The sequence below is a fragment of the Apteryx mantelli genome, chromosome 3 (assembly GCF_036417845.1).
Source record: "Apteryx mantelli isolate bAptMan1 chromosome 3, bAptMan1.hap1, whole genome shotgun sequence".
NCBI lineage: Eukaryota > Metazoa > Chordata > Aves > Apterygiformes > Apterygidae > Apteryx > Apteryx mantelli.
The window spans coordinates 44,181,900-44,197,362 of record NC_089980.1 but is presented as its reverse complement, the minus strand read 5'-3'; the positions used below and the strand labels follow the sequence as shown (position 1 = coordinate 44,197,362).

The 15,463-nt window shown below is 53.1% G+C and overlaps 1 protein-coding gene across 1 annotated transcript; it reads left to right on the top strand.

Annotated features, from left to right (window-relative positions):
• The first annotated feature begins 3,588 nt into the window (after positions 1-3,588).
• On the top strand, positions 3,589-13,660 carry TMEM151B (transmembrane protein 151B). The gene is made up of 2 exons (XM_067294713.1): positions 3,589-3,678; positions 12,132-13,660. Exons 1-2 carry the CDS (start codon positions 3,589-3,591, stop codon positions 13,566-13,568), a joined length of 1,527 nt encoding a protein of 508 aa, XP_067150814.1. The 3' UTR covers positions 13,569-13,660.
• Positions 13,661-15,463: the final 1,803 nt, after the last annotated feature.

Genomic DNA, 15,463 nt, shown 5'->3' with positions numbered 1-15,463 from the left:
AAATCAGTGATTGGTTAGGAACAAGAGACTAAGGGTTGATCACATTTGCCCTGTGTGAACATATATAACCTGTTATATATATATATGTGTGTGTATACACACACACACACACACACACACAGACATATATAGGATGCTACAGAAATTTGCTATATATACACAGTTTTATATTTAGGATACAAATCCCAGCACAAGGACAGGTATCTATGCTCATCTGATTTAAAATGTAGCCTCCTTCAAAGTTAGTCTGGAAACTAAATGTGAATTTACTGCATGGGCAAAAACTAACCACATACTTAACCAGGAGTTAAAAGTCTGTTTTCAGTAAATGCCAGAGACAGAGAGAGTGAGACCATTTCTGGCTTGGCACATTGTGGAAAGTGAATGGAGAATACTGTTAATATGATCTACTGTTTTATATCTGCTTAGAACAGATATGGATGTTTCTGCAGGGTGGCAGGTACAGGCTACATCTGGAGAATAAACCTAGATACGACCTCTACTTCAGTTGCCATATCCTCTTATAAGCTTCCCTACTTCTTTCAACCATTTTATCACATCAGAAATGCCCATGTAACAGAAATGCCTTGCTCTCCAACATGATCTTTCAGTAGAGCATCTGTAAACCTACTAGAAAAACTGTGGAGGATTATCACATATTAGAGCAAAGATGTTTTTGCCTTTTGTCCTCAAAAGGGTATTTGTGTGGTTAGGCAGTGGGTTATAATTAGCACTCCTTGGTTCTCTCTCTGATGGTGACACAGAGCGCAGCCATGGATGTTGGCCTTCTTGCTTCAGTTTCCCCTAGCATAATCAACTACAGGAATTATACCGTCATGTACGCTTTCATGAGAAACAGGGTACCTGGAAGTTCTGGTGTGCCAGTAAGTCACAGCAAGTTGTGGCACAGGGATTCTGAAAACTGATTGTTTAGAAGGACTGGGTTTTCATTTCACAGAGAAAGAGGACTAACTCCAGGAAACCAGGTAAAACACCTCCTACTCCTTGCTTTCAACCAGAAAGAGATCTTCCTTCATACACAGGTGTTTGTCAGTCTGCAGAAAGGTGCCCTGGGCAAAAAAGACCTCTGCATCCTACGGTCTTATCTCTCCCACTGTCTGGAGGGTAAACTCTCATGTTCTTTCCAACGCATGTTATCAGCCGTGCCCTCAGATTCCTATCTGAGGGGAGAAAGCTGTGATATGCCTCTTTTGCAGAGAAAGTGAGCAAGAATTTGTACAAGTTCAGTTCAGATAGAGCAGGGCACAGAACCTCTTTGTGATTTCTCAACTCAAAAATAACATAGCAGATGATGTGCTTGGCAGTGTTGTCTCTAAGACACAGAAAACATTCTGCCAGGGCCAGAATCCAAGACGCCTGATAAAAAAAGCCTTCTCCTGGCTCATCAATAGCTATGGATAAAAGATGTGTTGCTGGGCTTTGTACGGATGGCTCCACGAAGAGGGTAGCAACATGTCTCCCAATGGTTAGTCCTAAGAGATGACAAGTCAAAACAAGCAAAGAAAGGGAAGCTGCTTCTCACAGTTTGTAGTTATGCTGTGGAACTCCTTGGCACAGACTGTTGTAGACGTTAAAAGTTAACATGAATTCAAAAAGTGAATGGACAAATTAATTGGAGAAAAAGCCACCACAGGCTACTGAATGCAAAGACACAAACTTTTTTTCACCCTTTTTTCCTCCCCACTTTTGCTTTGCCCTTTTTGGTGACCTTCCCGTCTTTGAGAGAAAAACAGAGATGTTCCTGGAGGATGATCTTTCTTCAGGCATCTTTGGTCCAGCTTAGGTTCCTTCTTTCAGGAGCATTATGCCCATGACCCTGTAAAAAGCAGAAATGCCTGTATGTATGTAAATTATTTGCTTATGTCCATTAGTGTGTATGCAATAGCATACAGTACTGCTACAGAAAACCTAGTAGGTATGGGCTTGTGCCTCTTTGCCTTGCTTTGCCATGGGATCCATCCAGGTGAGCTCTCCTTGGAGGTATGGGATCTATCACTTGAGGGTGGTTCTGGAAATCTATCACTTGAGGGTGGTTCGGAAGCCCTTGAGAGCCAAAGTCTGCCTACAGGACTGGGAGGGGGGTGACTGAGCAGTAGGCAGTGAAATTCAGAGCAGGCTGCTCCTGCTTGCTGCTGTTCCCATGGAAACAGGGGAGAGAAGAGAGGAAATCCATCCCCAGCTTCTTTTGAAGATGAGCTTCTTCAGCAGTACCCCTTGGCTGTCACACCTATTTCCATAGGAACTGGTGGCTGGCAATTCCCCTCATATGCATTTGCTTGAGTGAGACCAGAAAACCTATCCCCATCCAGGGTACAGAGTGGGCAAGAGCAAGCCATACTCATCTCAGCCCCAAGGCTGAGCCCCAGAGCTCAGAAAAAGTGAAGCAATTTCCAGCAAATTCTGCAGTTTATGCATTTCCCCAGTTTGACTCTGAGGAAGCAATGGACACCTGCTTTCCCAAGATCATCAAGGAAGCTAGGCTCTACTTGCAAAATTTGGACCTAGATGAGTCTGGACCATTCCCGAGAAGAAGATTCTGTGTGTCCTGAGGACGTTACTGAGTTTAGATGGGGGGTCTGAAGAGACTTTCCTGCTCATCACTGCAACAAAGTAGGCGTCGGTCTACAGGTGAGCTGCAGTCAGCTCCGTGATGACAGGGTTGACGCAGATCACAACTAGCAGCGAAAGCGCTGCCCAAGGTAGCCTCCCCGGGTTTCCCCCCGAGGTGAGGTCTGGCTGCCAGCGTTAGCACTCCTAGCTAGTCAGAGAGAAATGTCAGCTGTCCTTCCCCTTGCGCTACCTGGGACTACCAGGGATTAGAAACGCATAGCCGCAGTTTAAGCAAAATGCTCCCGGTCTCCAGGCTCCCGGTTTCAGCCTGAGGAGGAAGCCCCCCACCGCCCGGAGCCGCCTCGGCGGCCCGACGCCTCCCCCGCGCCGCCCAGGCCCGAGGGGGCACATGGCCGCCGGCACCCTCAGGCGGGAGGGCCGAGGGGGGGCCGAGCCCCGGCAGCCCCGGGCTGGCCCGCACCGGCCTCCCTCACGGGTCCTAGGGGGGCGGCCGGGCCGGGGGTCGCTCCCGCACACGGCGGAACGCGGGGCGGGGGGAGGAGAGCGGCGGCTGCGGCGGTTCCAACGGCCCCAACGGCCGCCGGCCTGGCGGGCGGGCGGGCAGCGCCGGGCTCCCGCACGCCCAGCCGCCGCCGCCGCCGCCTCCTCAAGGTGACCCGCCGCCCCGCCCGCCTCGCCTCGCCTCGCCTCGCCTCTCCTCGCCCGCGCCTTCCCTCCGCGGCCCTCCCACCGCGGCTCTGCCCGCCCTCCGCCGCGCCGGGCGCGGAGCAGCGCTGCGCTGCGGCGGGGCCGGGGGCCGGCGGGCGGCGGAGCGCTGCCGCCGCGCCGTGCCGCGGCTCGGGGCCATGCCGCCGCGCCGCCCGCCCGCCGCGCCGCCCCGCCGCCCGCCGCGCGGCGGGCGAGGCAGCGCCCGGCTCCTGGCGGGATAATGCGGCTGCGGGCCGGCCCTGCTGCCCAGCCCGGAGGCAGCGCCAGCGGGGCGCCCCCGCCGCCGCCATGTCCCCCCCGGCCTCGGCGGCCGCGGCCAGCGAGGGAGGCAGCAGCACGTCGGTGCCTCAGGAGGAGGCGGAGGGGGTCCGAGAGGAGGTGAGGAGCGCCCCCCCACCCCGATCACCCTAGCCATCTGCATGCAGCCGGCTTTGCATGGCCCGCTCGCTGAGCGCCCCGCCGCTGCCCGCGCAGGTGCGGGCCCCTCGCCGGGAGCCCCTCTCCCCCTCCGCCCGGGGCCGGCGGAGCGGGGCGAAGGGCCGCGCCGCCCGGCCTGCCCGGCCCGCCGCCGCGAGAGGGGCCTGCGGCCGCTGCCCCCCGTCCCGGGGTGCGAAGGGGAGTCCCGCGGGGCGGCCCGGCCCCTCCGCGGCGCCCACGGGGCAACGTGTCCCCCGGCGCCGCAGCACGGCGGGCCTGGCGGGCTCTGGAGTGGGGGCTGGCGAGGACACGGGGTGGCTCAGGTCCCTCTCGGCGCTGCTTCAGTCCTCCCTGGCTGCAGCTTGGGCCGGTGAGGAGGGCTGAGAAAACCAGCCCGTCTGTCCTCAGTCTGGTTTCTGCCAGCACGCTGCCCGTGGTCCACCCCCTCTGCCTGTCCCCATTCTCCATCTCTCGGTTTTCATTTTGCGCTTGTCGCGATGGCTTTGAAGCTTGTACTTTCCACACCTGGAAGGAGCGGACCTGCTGGCATGATGAGGGAAGGCAGGAGACATGAATGGGCACTGAGGTACTGGATGATTTGGGATTCTGGAGGAAAAGAGAAAATCGCAGACGAAAAGCGCTGCCTTGAAAGGGTACTGGCTTACTGCAATAGGAAGAGGTTGTCATGCCTGGTAAAAATGCATATGGGAGACCCCCCTGCTTCCTCCCCCGTGGCTTGGTGGAGTGCCCGGAGGTAGCACAGGTGCCTGGGGAAGGCTTGGCTGGCAGCAGGGCAGAGGGCTTGGGGACATGCCGAATCCTGGGGTTGATCCTGGTGGCTGCTGCTGGGGTGGTTGGCTGAGGAGGACAGAGGGTGCGGACTAGGGCAGGCTGGATAGCAGCACAGCCTTGCCTGCAGGTAAACTGCAATTCCCCCTGGCTGATGGCTTTTCTAGAGTCCAGGCAGCAGATGCCACAGGGTAAGGAGCAGCGTGGATTGTGCATAGGAGGCAGCAAGGGGGAAGCAAGCGTGTGAGCCCCTTTGTTTACCCCCACGAATCATGCTTGCAGGCTGGGGTTCCCAAGAGGAATGAAAGCAACTGCATGGACACCTTAGACCATGGGGGCCAATAGCATACAGTGAACAGCTTGGCAGTGTAGGAAGGGCAGTGTTACCCTGGCTTGGTGAGTTGTCCTCATCTGTGAATACACAGCTCAAAGGGCAGCTTGATGGGGGTGCTTGGAAGCTGGTGCATCACTCGTCCTCTGCTGTTTGAGGATCTGCGGATAGCAAGTGCTTCATAATCCCAATATCTTCTGTCCCCGTGGTTTAGGAAGAACATGCATGCACATTCTTAGTTATTCTATATATACAGACTTATATTTAGATAAAAATAATTGTGGGAGAGGAATACTGAAGTTCAAGGACTGGGAAGCTACACAGTTATTTGTATCCTCCCTGCTGATGTTCCTCATTTCCTACTACCATTCAACAACCCCTGGTGTCCTGAGTCCAGGGTCTCCAAGCAGATCCTGACCATTGTAGCTAAACTGTGAGGTGGTTTTCTAGTGTAAGCACAAGCTTATGCCTGCTGGAGCAGTCTCTTGCCTTCTGTGCCCTGAACAGGCTCTGACAGTTCTGGTTTCCCAGAGGGGTAGCCAAGTGTGGTGGTGTTTCAGACAGGCCTGTGTTCCTTAGCTATTTGTTTTTGTGAATCAGTACTATATTCGAGATAGCACAGTGGCTTTTGAGAGGTGCCAGAATGAGAGCCTGTTTGGATGAAACAAGTGTAGCAGGGGCATTGTCAGGGTCAGTTTCCCTTGCCTACAACATCCCCTGCCTCACAGGGATTATGAGAAGATCGTCTGATCTTTGATTGTTCTGCTGTGGCTGCCAGCTAGGGTCTCAGTTTAGTCTTACCCTGTGGGAGCAGACAGAAGGGCTTGAGTCTATGACCTGTGCTGCTTAGGCTAAGGGCATGCTTCCCTCAGCCAGCAGCTATCACAGACTCTTACATGAAGCAGCCAGTAGAGGAGGAGGAAGCTTCATCCTCTCCTTACAGTGTCTATGCTGACTGGTGTCTTACCTGCTGCAATGAGAAGTGACCTTAGTGGCATAATATGGGGAGCCTGGATTCATGGACTGATCTAGGTTTATCTTCTTGTCCCCAGAAATATCAGGGGGAGATGTTCCTGCTCCCTTACAGTGCCTGTGTAAGGCCTAACTTCCCCCAGCAATGGGATGTTCCCACTCCTGTCAGGACCCACTGCTGCTGTCAATATTGCTGAGTGTCCAGGGAGCGTGTCTGAAACCCAGCTATAAGGGCTCTTGGGTCAGAACTAGCAGAGAGCTGGAAGAGATATCTGGGAACTGGCAAATGGGAAATGAGTTCTGTCCTGTTTGAAGGTGCCTCATTTTGGCATATCGCAGATCAGCACACTTAAGAGCCCTGTAAGGCTTCAGGTGCTGCCTAGCTAGTCCCAGCAAGGCAAGAAGCAAGCCAGAGCAGGCTGCAGAGGGGCTTCTGTGCAGTTTGAGCCCTTATTTCCTGTTGGCATCACATGTGTACTTACCAGTGCTGAGCTGAATCTCACTCAGCAGTGCGTTTCCACCTGGAAGGATGTGAAAAGTCATGAAACAAGCTCTTCAGCCTGGGAACAAGCTAAAAAATTCCCTTGTCCCTGCTGCTCAGGTGGGATCCCATGTAATGAACAGTCCTCTTCTACGTTGCTTGTAAAATGGAGACCTTGATACTATTGCAGGAGCTGCCTGCTGGCAGGATTCCCTGGCTCCTAGACGCTTAGCCTTTCCCTTTCCTCTGCAGTTGGCAACCCTGCAAGCCTGGGGCTAAGCCAGCTGTTTCTTCTAGGCAGATAGTCCCTGAGTCTGGGCTGTAGGCATGTGGGGCATGATTTGAGGGTTTGCTGGTACCATCCTGACCAGGGGTTGCCAATATCTGCCCAGTGCCTTGGAAGATGGTGGCAGTTCCTGGAAGTGACTGGATCCTCCCCACCTGCCTTGTCCTGGGGATCTGATGTCAAAAGGGGCAAAGCGTATTAATTTGTTGCATGATGTAAGCAAATCTGCAGGGCAGAGCCATGGTAACTGACGCTCAGCAGTCCCACTGGAGTCTTCTGCAAGCTGCTGCCACAGTCTTGCACTTAAGAGCTACCTGGGCCTTCAGGCTGCTGCTCTGGGGCTTTTGATTCATTTTTTTAAGCCCTGTAGGGGCTATCTTCATGACATATAACCCTGTGAACCCTGGGCCATCTTGTAAATTGAAGGCTTAGGGTTCTGGGGGTGAATCGAAGACTTCAGGCTGGTCCCTGCAGGGAGAGGCAGGCGAGACGCACAGGAAGGGAGGGGAACAGGAACGCTTGTTAAATGGAGGGACTATAGATGTGGCCAGGGATGTTTCAAGGAAGAGATCTGTAGGGCTTGAAGGATGTCTGGAGTTCAGTGTTCAAAGTTACAGGATCATAGAGATAGGGGCGATGAAGGTATTTTTGTCCACGTGCTTGGCCACTTGGTTTCTGGGCAGGTTTGTCCCCTTGTGGTTTCTTGGAGAAGAGGATTCACCGGATTTCAATATCAGAGGGTGCTTAAAGAAGGTTAGCCCAGGCAGTGATGCCCCCGTTCTACTGCCTCTGCCCCATGCATTGTATGCATCTCTACTCGCTTCATGGCTGCTCATAAGTCATCCCCTCCACTCCTTCCTGTTCACCCCAGAGCAGTCAGCAGCAGGAGTGGGACTCCATCTCCCTTCACCTGGAGCTAATGTCAGACACACACACTGTTGTGCGAGGCCCAAGAGGCAGACTCTTGCAATAATGTACCCCTTGCCTTTTCCAGTTGTACTTTATACACATGCACGGTGAAAGTTAGCTCTCAGGCACCTGATAATGGTCATCTACTGTGTTTTACATGATGGAGGGAACTGAAGCACAGAGAGGATAAGGTAGCTGACAGGGTTCACACTAAGGCATTGGCCAAGTCACGGCTGACCCAATTCTGCCCTCCAACAGTGCAAAGATGTTTAGGTACACCTGCAAAAGGGGATTTGCTTACCACCCTCCAGTGTTCAAGCAAGAGTGATGGGGGACACTCCTGGTGATCGCAGCTAGAGGGAAGCCCTGTTTACCATGAAGTAGGGCAAACCTTTCACCTCGTTCCATCAGACTGCAGCAGGCAGATCCCGATGGCATTTATAGCATGGATTCCACTCCTCCTAGTGACACTGTTCTGGGACAGAAAGGATTTCACTGTCCCCAGCTTTCTCATCTGCATGCTTGCTTGTTTGCCATTCTGGACTTCTCCAGAGCTGGTTAAGAGCTTGGGGAGGGAACCTTATTGAGCTGCTTCTGGGGGGAAGCTGAGGAGCTGGTTGTTTGCTCCTGTGCTTCTTTACAGCCAGGGAGAGGAGGAGGGATGCTGCAGTTTCTACTGAGATTAGACTCTGCAGCTGGCTCCTCCCCCTTCTCTGCTGTGGTTGTATCTCCTGTTATTGGCACCTTATCAGCTTTGGGCTGGTTTCAGAGACCCCACTGGTGCAGCTGATGTGTATATGTTTTACCTCAAAAGCCTACAACAAAACTGGACTGTAAACAGTTTACAGCAGGGGTTAGTGTGACCCTGTAAAAGCGCTGCAGTGTCTAAACGCTGCGTAGTCTTAGGAGGAGACTAATGCATGGACTAGAGCCCTGCTAACACAGTTCCTGGAATCAAGCCTCGGCTGCATCATTCGCCCTGCTGCCATGCCCTGGGTGGGTAACTGCAATGGGATCTCAGAGATCGCTGGGATCTCTGCAGGGCTACAGCAAGCATCGCCTGTCCCCTGAGCAGGACAACACAGCCAGTGCAGGATGTGAGGGGTCAGGGAGTGACTGGGACACAGAATTGGCTCTTCCAAAACTGACCTGGCTGAAGGCCTGTCTCCCCGCTGGCTGGGTGCCCCTTCCTCAACTTATCAAATGAACAGGCTGAATGTTTTGCCTTGTTCCTTATGCTCCATTTGCAGAACCCCCCTGAACAAAGCACTGTTTCTGTTCAAGCCCTGTTACCCCACACATACGCCGGGATTAGTGTATGCCTCGTATCTCCCCGAGGCCCCTGCCCAGACCCCATGTTGAGCCGTTCCTTTACAGCCTCACGCCAGGGATGCCTGCTGCTGCTGGGAAAGACTGGCAACACAGAAGACAGCTATGGGAGAGGAAACCTTCAGCAGCCTCTGTAGTGGCACAGCAGTACAATGCAGGAGAGCCTTGCTGCAGCAGAGCTGAGCAAAGCACAGGAGGATCTGGGGAGACTCTTGTTACTGCAGTACAGGCCTGAGCTGGGAGGGCTCGGTGCAGCTCAGGCAGCTCTTTTCACTAAGTGATCTCCCCCTTCCTCTCCCTGCTCCCTTTTCTCTTCCCTTTGGTTCCCTCCTTCCCCCCATGACCTGCAGGTATGATGCTGCAGCTGTGGGTCACGCAGGGAAGACCTTGGGGTGTGCATGTCAGCAATGAAGCTCACAGGGCAGAACCATCCTGCACCTCTCCCTGTTGCCTGGATACCAGCACCACCCCAGATACCTTTTCTGGGCTCTGTGTCTCCGTTGCAGGCTCTTGCTGTCAGCTGGTTACCACAGAAGAGGGACGGCTCAGCACTCCTGTTGCTTGGGACCCTGAGAGATATGTGCCATCTTTCCCCTTGCTGCCAGACCCCTCGGCAGCAGTCCCTTTTGATGTGCTGTCTGCACATGGCTGTTTGCTCCACTCATCAAAGGCCAGCTGCTGGGGATGGGAGAAGAGGGAAGCTCACTGCCTCTGAGAGAAAAATCTCTGTTGGAGATTTGGGCCAGATCCAGCCCTGCTAATCACAGTGGCAGAAGTCCTACTGGCATGGGGAGGACTGGGCTTTGGCAAGGTGCAGAGAGGAAGAATTCAGGAGTCTAGGGGAGCAAGCCAGGGTACAGAGGCTCTTCAGGGAGAGAAGGGGGGAGTCCTTGGAGGAAAGGAGGCCTAGATCTGTTCCTAGACCTGTTGACGGCTTTGTGACCTGTGGTTCCTGCTTTGATTTTACTTTTCCTGCAACGAGTAAAAATGAGCCCCCTCTCTGGCATCATGAATCCATTAAGCACTCTGGGATCCTTGGGTGAAAGATTTCAGAGGTCTAGTGATCTGGGAAGCAGTGGGGCTGTGCCTGTGCTGTGCAGCTCATAGAGTCCGGATAAAACAAGCAAGCAAGCAAGCAGGCTTTATGTGAGAAGTCTAAATTCAAACAACTGTTTCCAGATTATCTCTCCCAGGGACCCAAAGAAATAATAGCAGCATCTGCAGGAGCTGTGCTGCTACTCAGTCCTGGAGTGCCAACCTGAGATCTAGCATTTCTTGGTCTCTGCAATCTGTGTGGATCTGCCTCTTGTCATATCTTTGCCTTCTGTTTGCACAGCATCTAACACATCAAGAAGCCTGGTCCCTGCCTAGGGGTCCTAGGAACTACAAAGAGAAAACAGTAGCAAGGGAGTAGGATAAGCTAGAAGAAATTTGGTACAGGGAAGCATTGTTCAGTTACTCCTGAAATGCAGCCACTTCTGGGGATTTCCTGGTCTGCTTTAATTGTGCTGGGTTGACAGGACACCCCAGCCCTTCATCTGCACCTAAACAGAGAAGAAAGGGCTGGAGCACCCTGGGAGAGTAACTGAAGAGAGTAGTAGGAGGTGACAGGGAGGGAAAAAGGAGACTTTTTGGCTAGGCATGATGGAGTGATCCCTGACATCTAGGAGTGTGAGGAGCTATTTTCCCTTCCTGGAGATTAGACAGAGCTGTCTTTGCCAGGGGCTCATCCAGTTGAGCTGCTAGTATGCACAGGAAACTATGTGGAGCTCATGACTTCTTGACCCTAGGGAAACAGACATAAAGAATTACAGCACCTGTTGAGAGCCAGGGTTTGTCTGCCCTGGGGTCCTGTCCCAGGCCAGAATCAGGGGCTACTAAGAAAGGTAGATATAAGAGCTCACATGATCCAGCAGTTTTAATCCATCAGCTCCAGGAAGCTCTCATTACTCACAGCAGTGTGTCGGTGTCCCCCTGCCCTGGATCTGCAGTGAGCCAGCTGGCTCTCCAGCCAAGTACACTCAGGTACAAAGGAGAGATGGGGCCATGAGTGGCATCATTACAGCTGTCTTAAGTCCCTGCAAATGGAGAGGTGGACTCAGGCAAAGGCAACATAGCCTCTGATGTCTTGAGGCATTGACTTCCAGAGGATAACTGGGTTCAGGACATAAGTAAGACACCCTGGAGAGAAAGAGATGCCTGAACCCATCCTGCATGCTGTTGGAGAAGGAAAGCAAAGCTGGAATTAGCTTAGTGAATTTTGTTGCACCTGCACAAGACTGGGGTTCTTGCCTCTTCTCTCAGGACATACCTTTGGAGATCTCTGTTGGATGAGACACGTGTTGGATAAAGTTTGTGTTGTCATTTGTACAGGAAAGCAAACAACCTCTTCATATGCTTCTCCCTTTGGGCTTGATAATGTCAGGTCTCACTGACCAAACAGGCATGTGCTGGATAAATATTTAAGACTCCAGGCTGTTGCAGAATGTAAGAGGAATTTCCTTAAGCAGGATTTTTCACAGGTCTTTATCAAACCCTGCATAGTTTATATAGTGAACACACTGGTGCAGTATCTTTGGGCAGTCCTGTTGCAGACACCCTGCTCCTTCTTCATCATTAAAGACCTCAGAGCAGTTTTGCCAGAAGTCCAGCCTTTCACACATGAATCCCAGTGAAAGCAATTACATTTGCCACCAGCCATGCCTTGCCTCCTGCCCCTCCCTGTTTTTTGCAGATCAGAAGGGTGTTCTTCACTTCCAGTCTGAACACCTTTTAGGATGTTATTCAGTATTTGCTTTCTCTCACACCAGAGGTGGCTGCATTTCGGTTATGGAAAAGTGTTTTGCTGTTTCTGTGGTTTATAAAGCACTTTAGAAGCACTTCAGAGTCCTGTGGGCTGCTGAATGTTGTTGTGAACATCACCATTGTGAAACAGAGGCCTTTCCAGCTGCAGGAGATCTCTCCATTTTCATGTGCACCCCAGACCCCTTTTTCTGTCCTGGTAGGACAAATTTGCATGTTGCTATTGGTAGCAATCATGGAGGGGTTGAGCACAACAAAGGGAATGTGGTGCCTTTGGCAGAATGGGGAGGAGACAGCTACCCACTCTGTGGGGTTGTCATCCCGGGAGAGACCTTGGCCTCCAGCCTGCTGGCTGAGGTTAGGACTCCAATGGGTTCTGCTGTCTTTTTCTCCATTTGGGGAGCTACAGGTGCTACCCATGGCATCCTGTAGCCTGCTTGCCTTCCCCTTTCCACTGTGGGCTACTGACTTCTCCTCTTGCTTTTTCTCCCCTTCTCCATGGTTCTTCGGAGCAGCAGCGGCCAGTGAAGCAATCCCTCAGCAAGTCCCTGTGCCGAGAGTCCCACTGGAAATGCCTGCTGCTGTCGCTCCTCATGTACGGCTGCATGGGAGCCATGACCTGGTGCCATGTCACCAAGGTGACCCGTCTGACCTTTGACAGTGCTTATAAGGGCAAGTCCATGATGTACCACGACAGTCCATGCTCCAACGGTTATGTCTACATCCCCTTGGCCTTCCTGGTGATGCTCTATGTGGTGTACTTGGTGGAGTGCTGGCACTGCTACACCCGCAACGAGCTGCAGTACAAGGTAGATGTGGAGAGTGTGCACGAGCGTGTCCAGCGGATGCAGCAGGCAACCCCATGCATCTGGTGGAAAGCCATCAGCTACCACTACGTCCGGAGGACCCGACAGGTTACCCGCTATCGTAATGGGGACGCCTACACCACAACCCAAGTGTATCATGAGCGGGTCAACACCCATGTGGCAGAGGCTGAGTTTGACTATTCCAATTGTGGAGTTAAGGACATCTCCAAGGACCTCATTGACTTAGAGAGCTACCCGGCCACGCGGCTCCGCTTCACCAAGTGTTTCAGCTTTGCCAATGTGGAATCAGAGAACTCCTACCTGACCCAGCGGGCCCGCTTCTTCACAGAGAATGAGGGCCTGGATGACTACATGGAGGCCAGGGAGGGGATGCACCTCAAAAATGTGGACTTCAAGGAATATATGGTGGCCTTTTCTGACCCAGACAACCTGCCTTGGTATGTATCCCACTATGTCTTTTGGGTGGCAGCCCTGCTGACCCTATCCTGGCCCCTGCGGGTGCTAAATGAGTATCGCACCTCCTATGTCCACTACCACGTGGAGAAACTCTTTGGGTTTGACTACGTGGCGGTGACACCGGTCGAGGAGCGCTCCTTCTGCCGGAGGATGCCCCGCGTCAACACAGTGGACAGCACTGAGCTGGAGTGGCACATCCGGTCCAACCAGCAGCTGGTTCCCAGCTACTCGGAAGCGGTCCTGATGGACTTGGTGGGGCTCTCTGGCTGCACTAGCTACTCTGCTTGCCGGTATGGGGGCTATCGTCAGAACTGCGAGCGGTGCCACAGGACTATAAGCAGCTCTTCCATCTTCTCCCGCAGCGCCCTGAGCATCTGCAATGGCAGCCCCAGGATCCCCTTCAGCAGCAGCCGCTTCTCACTGGGTCGTCTGTATGGCTCGCGACGCAGCTGCCTCTGGCAGAGCCGAAGCGGGAGCCTGAATGAGCAGAGCTGCCCGACAGAGCAGACCCGCCTCTCCAGCCAGGTTACTGTGGAGGAGGAAGACCCCCCTCCTTACCAGGATGCCCTCTACTTCCCCATCCTCATTGTGCACCGCAACGAAGGCTGCCTGAATCATGACCACCGTCACCTCCATCGCAATGGATCCTGTGTGGAGACCTCACTGTGAGAACAGAGGGCAGTGAGATCTCATTGATGATTGCCTGGCCTGGGCCAGCTTGGATTTGGGGAGAAGAGTGTGGGGAAGGGAAATGGCCTAGGAGGACGAGGCTGTTTGAGGGGGAAATAAAGTTGGGTGAAAGTATAACTTTCAGGGTGGAGTGGACACAGCCTCTCGCTCTGGCAGTCAGCAAAAGTTTCCCCCACAGTGGCTCTCACCTCATGGAGGGATGAGTGATGGTGCTCCCTGTGACATGGCACAGAACTCCAGATCGTCCACGACATGCAAAAAAAAAAAAAAAACCCTCCCGAAACCGTAATTCATGGCATCAAATCCAAGGCGGGGAATGAAAAGACAGACCTGATGCAGGGAAGGGAGTGCTTTGACTCCCAGCTCTGTCTCCATGCTAGCTTGTGCTCTGAGGAAACAGCAACCACCAGAAAGCACTGTGCTGCACCTGCGACCACCCCTGTTACCACACTGGAGTGAGACCCCTTGCAGGGTGGAGGGGAAAGGGCTCAGCAGCACATTCCCTTTGGGAGCGGTGTTTAACTGCTCATGCCTAAAAGTCTGGGGCAGCCAGTCATGTGGAGCTGACTGGCAGGTTAGAGAAAAGGCTGAAAGCCACGAATCCAGCTCTTCCCCTCCCCACCCAGCGTTCCCTACCCTCTCCATTTTTTTTTTTAGACCATGCTCCGACTCTTACACTGTTCTTACTTCTGGGAATGACACCACCTCCAGAGGATCCCAGGCTTGGCTCCTTAGGAAGCTTCAGCACACCAGCTCTGAGAATCAGCATCCCCTAGGTAAAGGACTTTCTGTTTGGGATTACAGCAGGCAGGCAGCACTTGGGAAGGGATGAACGTGGCAAACCCAGATGGAGTGGAGGAGACCTGCGGCATCACTGATCTGCTTGCTGGAGGAGGGCTCAGCTGGAAAGAGAAAACAGGAGGTCCCTGGTGAGCTGGGGAGGGGAGGAAAGGTTGACACTGGACAGGCATCATGGTAAAAGGTAGTGTGTGAATTGGCTGAGGTCCCTTCCTACCCTGAAGTTGAGTCCTAATCAATTCAGACAAGCATCAAGGAAGGCTCTGGTAGGTTCAGCTGTAGGTCAACTGTTGAAAATAGACCAGCAGGTTGGTGCATGTTTGTAAATTAAATTTTGCATGAAATCAGGTTGGTTCCTGGCTGCAGAATTTGATCTGCAGAGTTTTGGCAGCCTGATTTTGGCAGGGAGCTCTGAGGGGCGGGGAGGAAGATAGGCAAAGACACTTTAAAGCAGGTGGTGCATGATGCCCAGGCTGGTGAAATGAGGATCAAAATGATCCCCACTTTGCAGGGCCCTACCATGGACACAAAACCTGCAGCTGGGAGACAGTGAGGTGTCTGCCATGAAGGATGCTCTGCAGAACGAGACTGGGGATACGTAAGAGGGGAACCTGCTTAAAAACAAACAGTTTGCACTGCAGAGATTTTTCCAGACAGGTGTCAGGTCATGAGGAGTGAGGTAAATTCTCCTCCTAATAGCCCATTAGCCCCTGGGTTTGTCTGCCTTGCTCTTGTCAGGGCAAGTTGGCTTGCTCTGAGCTCTGTGCTACCCCATTCAACCAGCTAGAAAGAATCTTGGTTACACTGGGTAAGGAACATTCATGCTACTGAATTTGCATCTGCGTCTGCAGCACACAGGCACCCAGCTTTTCTTTTTCCATCAACACATCCCCAGATCTCTTGTGTCCCTGTTCTCAGAAAAGCTGTCTCCCTTTCAGTCAGCTCTTTGGGGGTGTGGATGCCAGCTCAGCCAGTGATTTTTCTAGACAGCACTGTTCCTCAGTCTCACCACGCTTCCCTTATCCACAGGGCCAAAATGCTGCTGAGAGCAATATTTCTTGGCTTGAAAGAGCAAG

Coding starts and splice junctions, on each gene's coding strand:
- TMEM151B (XM_067294713.1), top strand. CDS start 3,589: ATGTCCCCCCCGGCCTCGGCGGCCGCGGCCAGCGAGGGAGGCAGCAGC. Junction 3,679..12,131: donor CGGAGGGGGTCCGAGAGGAG/GTGAGGAGCGCC, acceptor TCTTCGGAGCAG/CAGCGGCCAGTGAAGCAATC.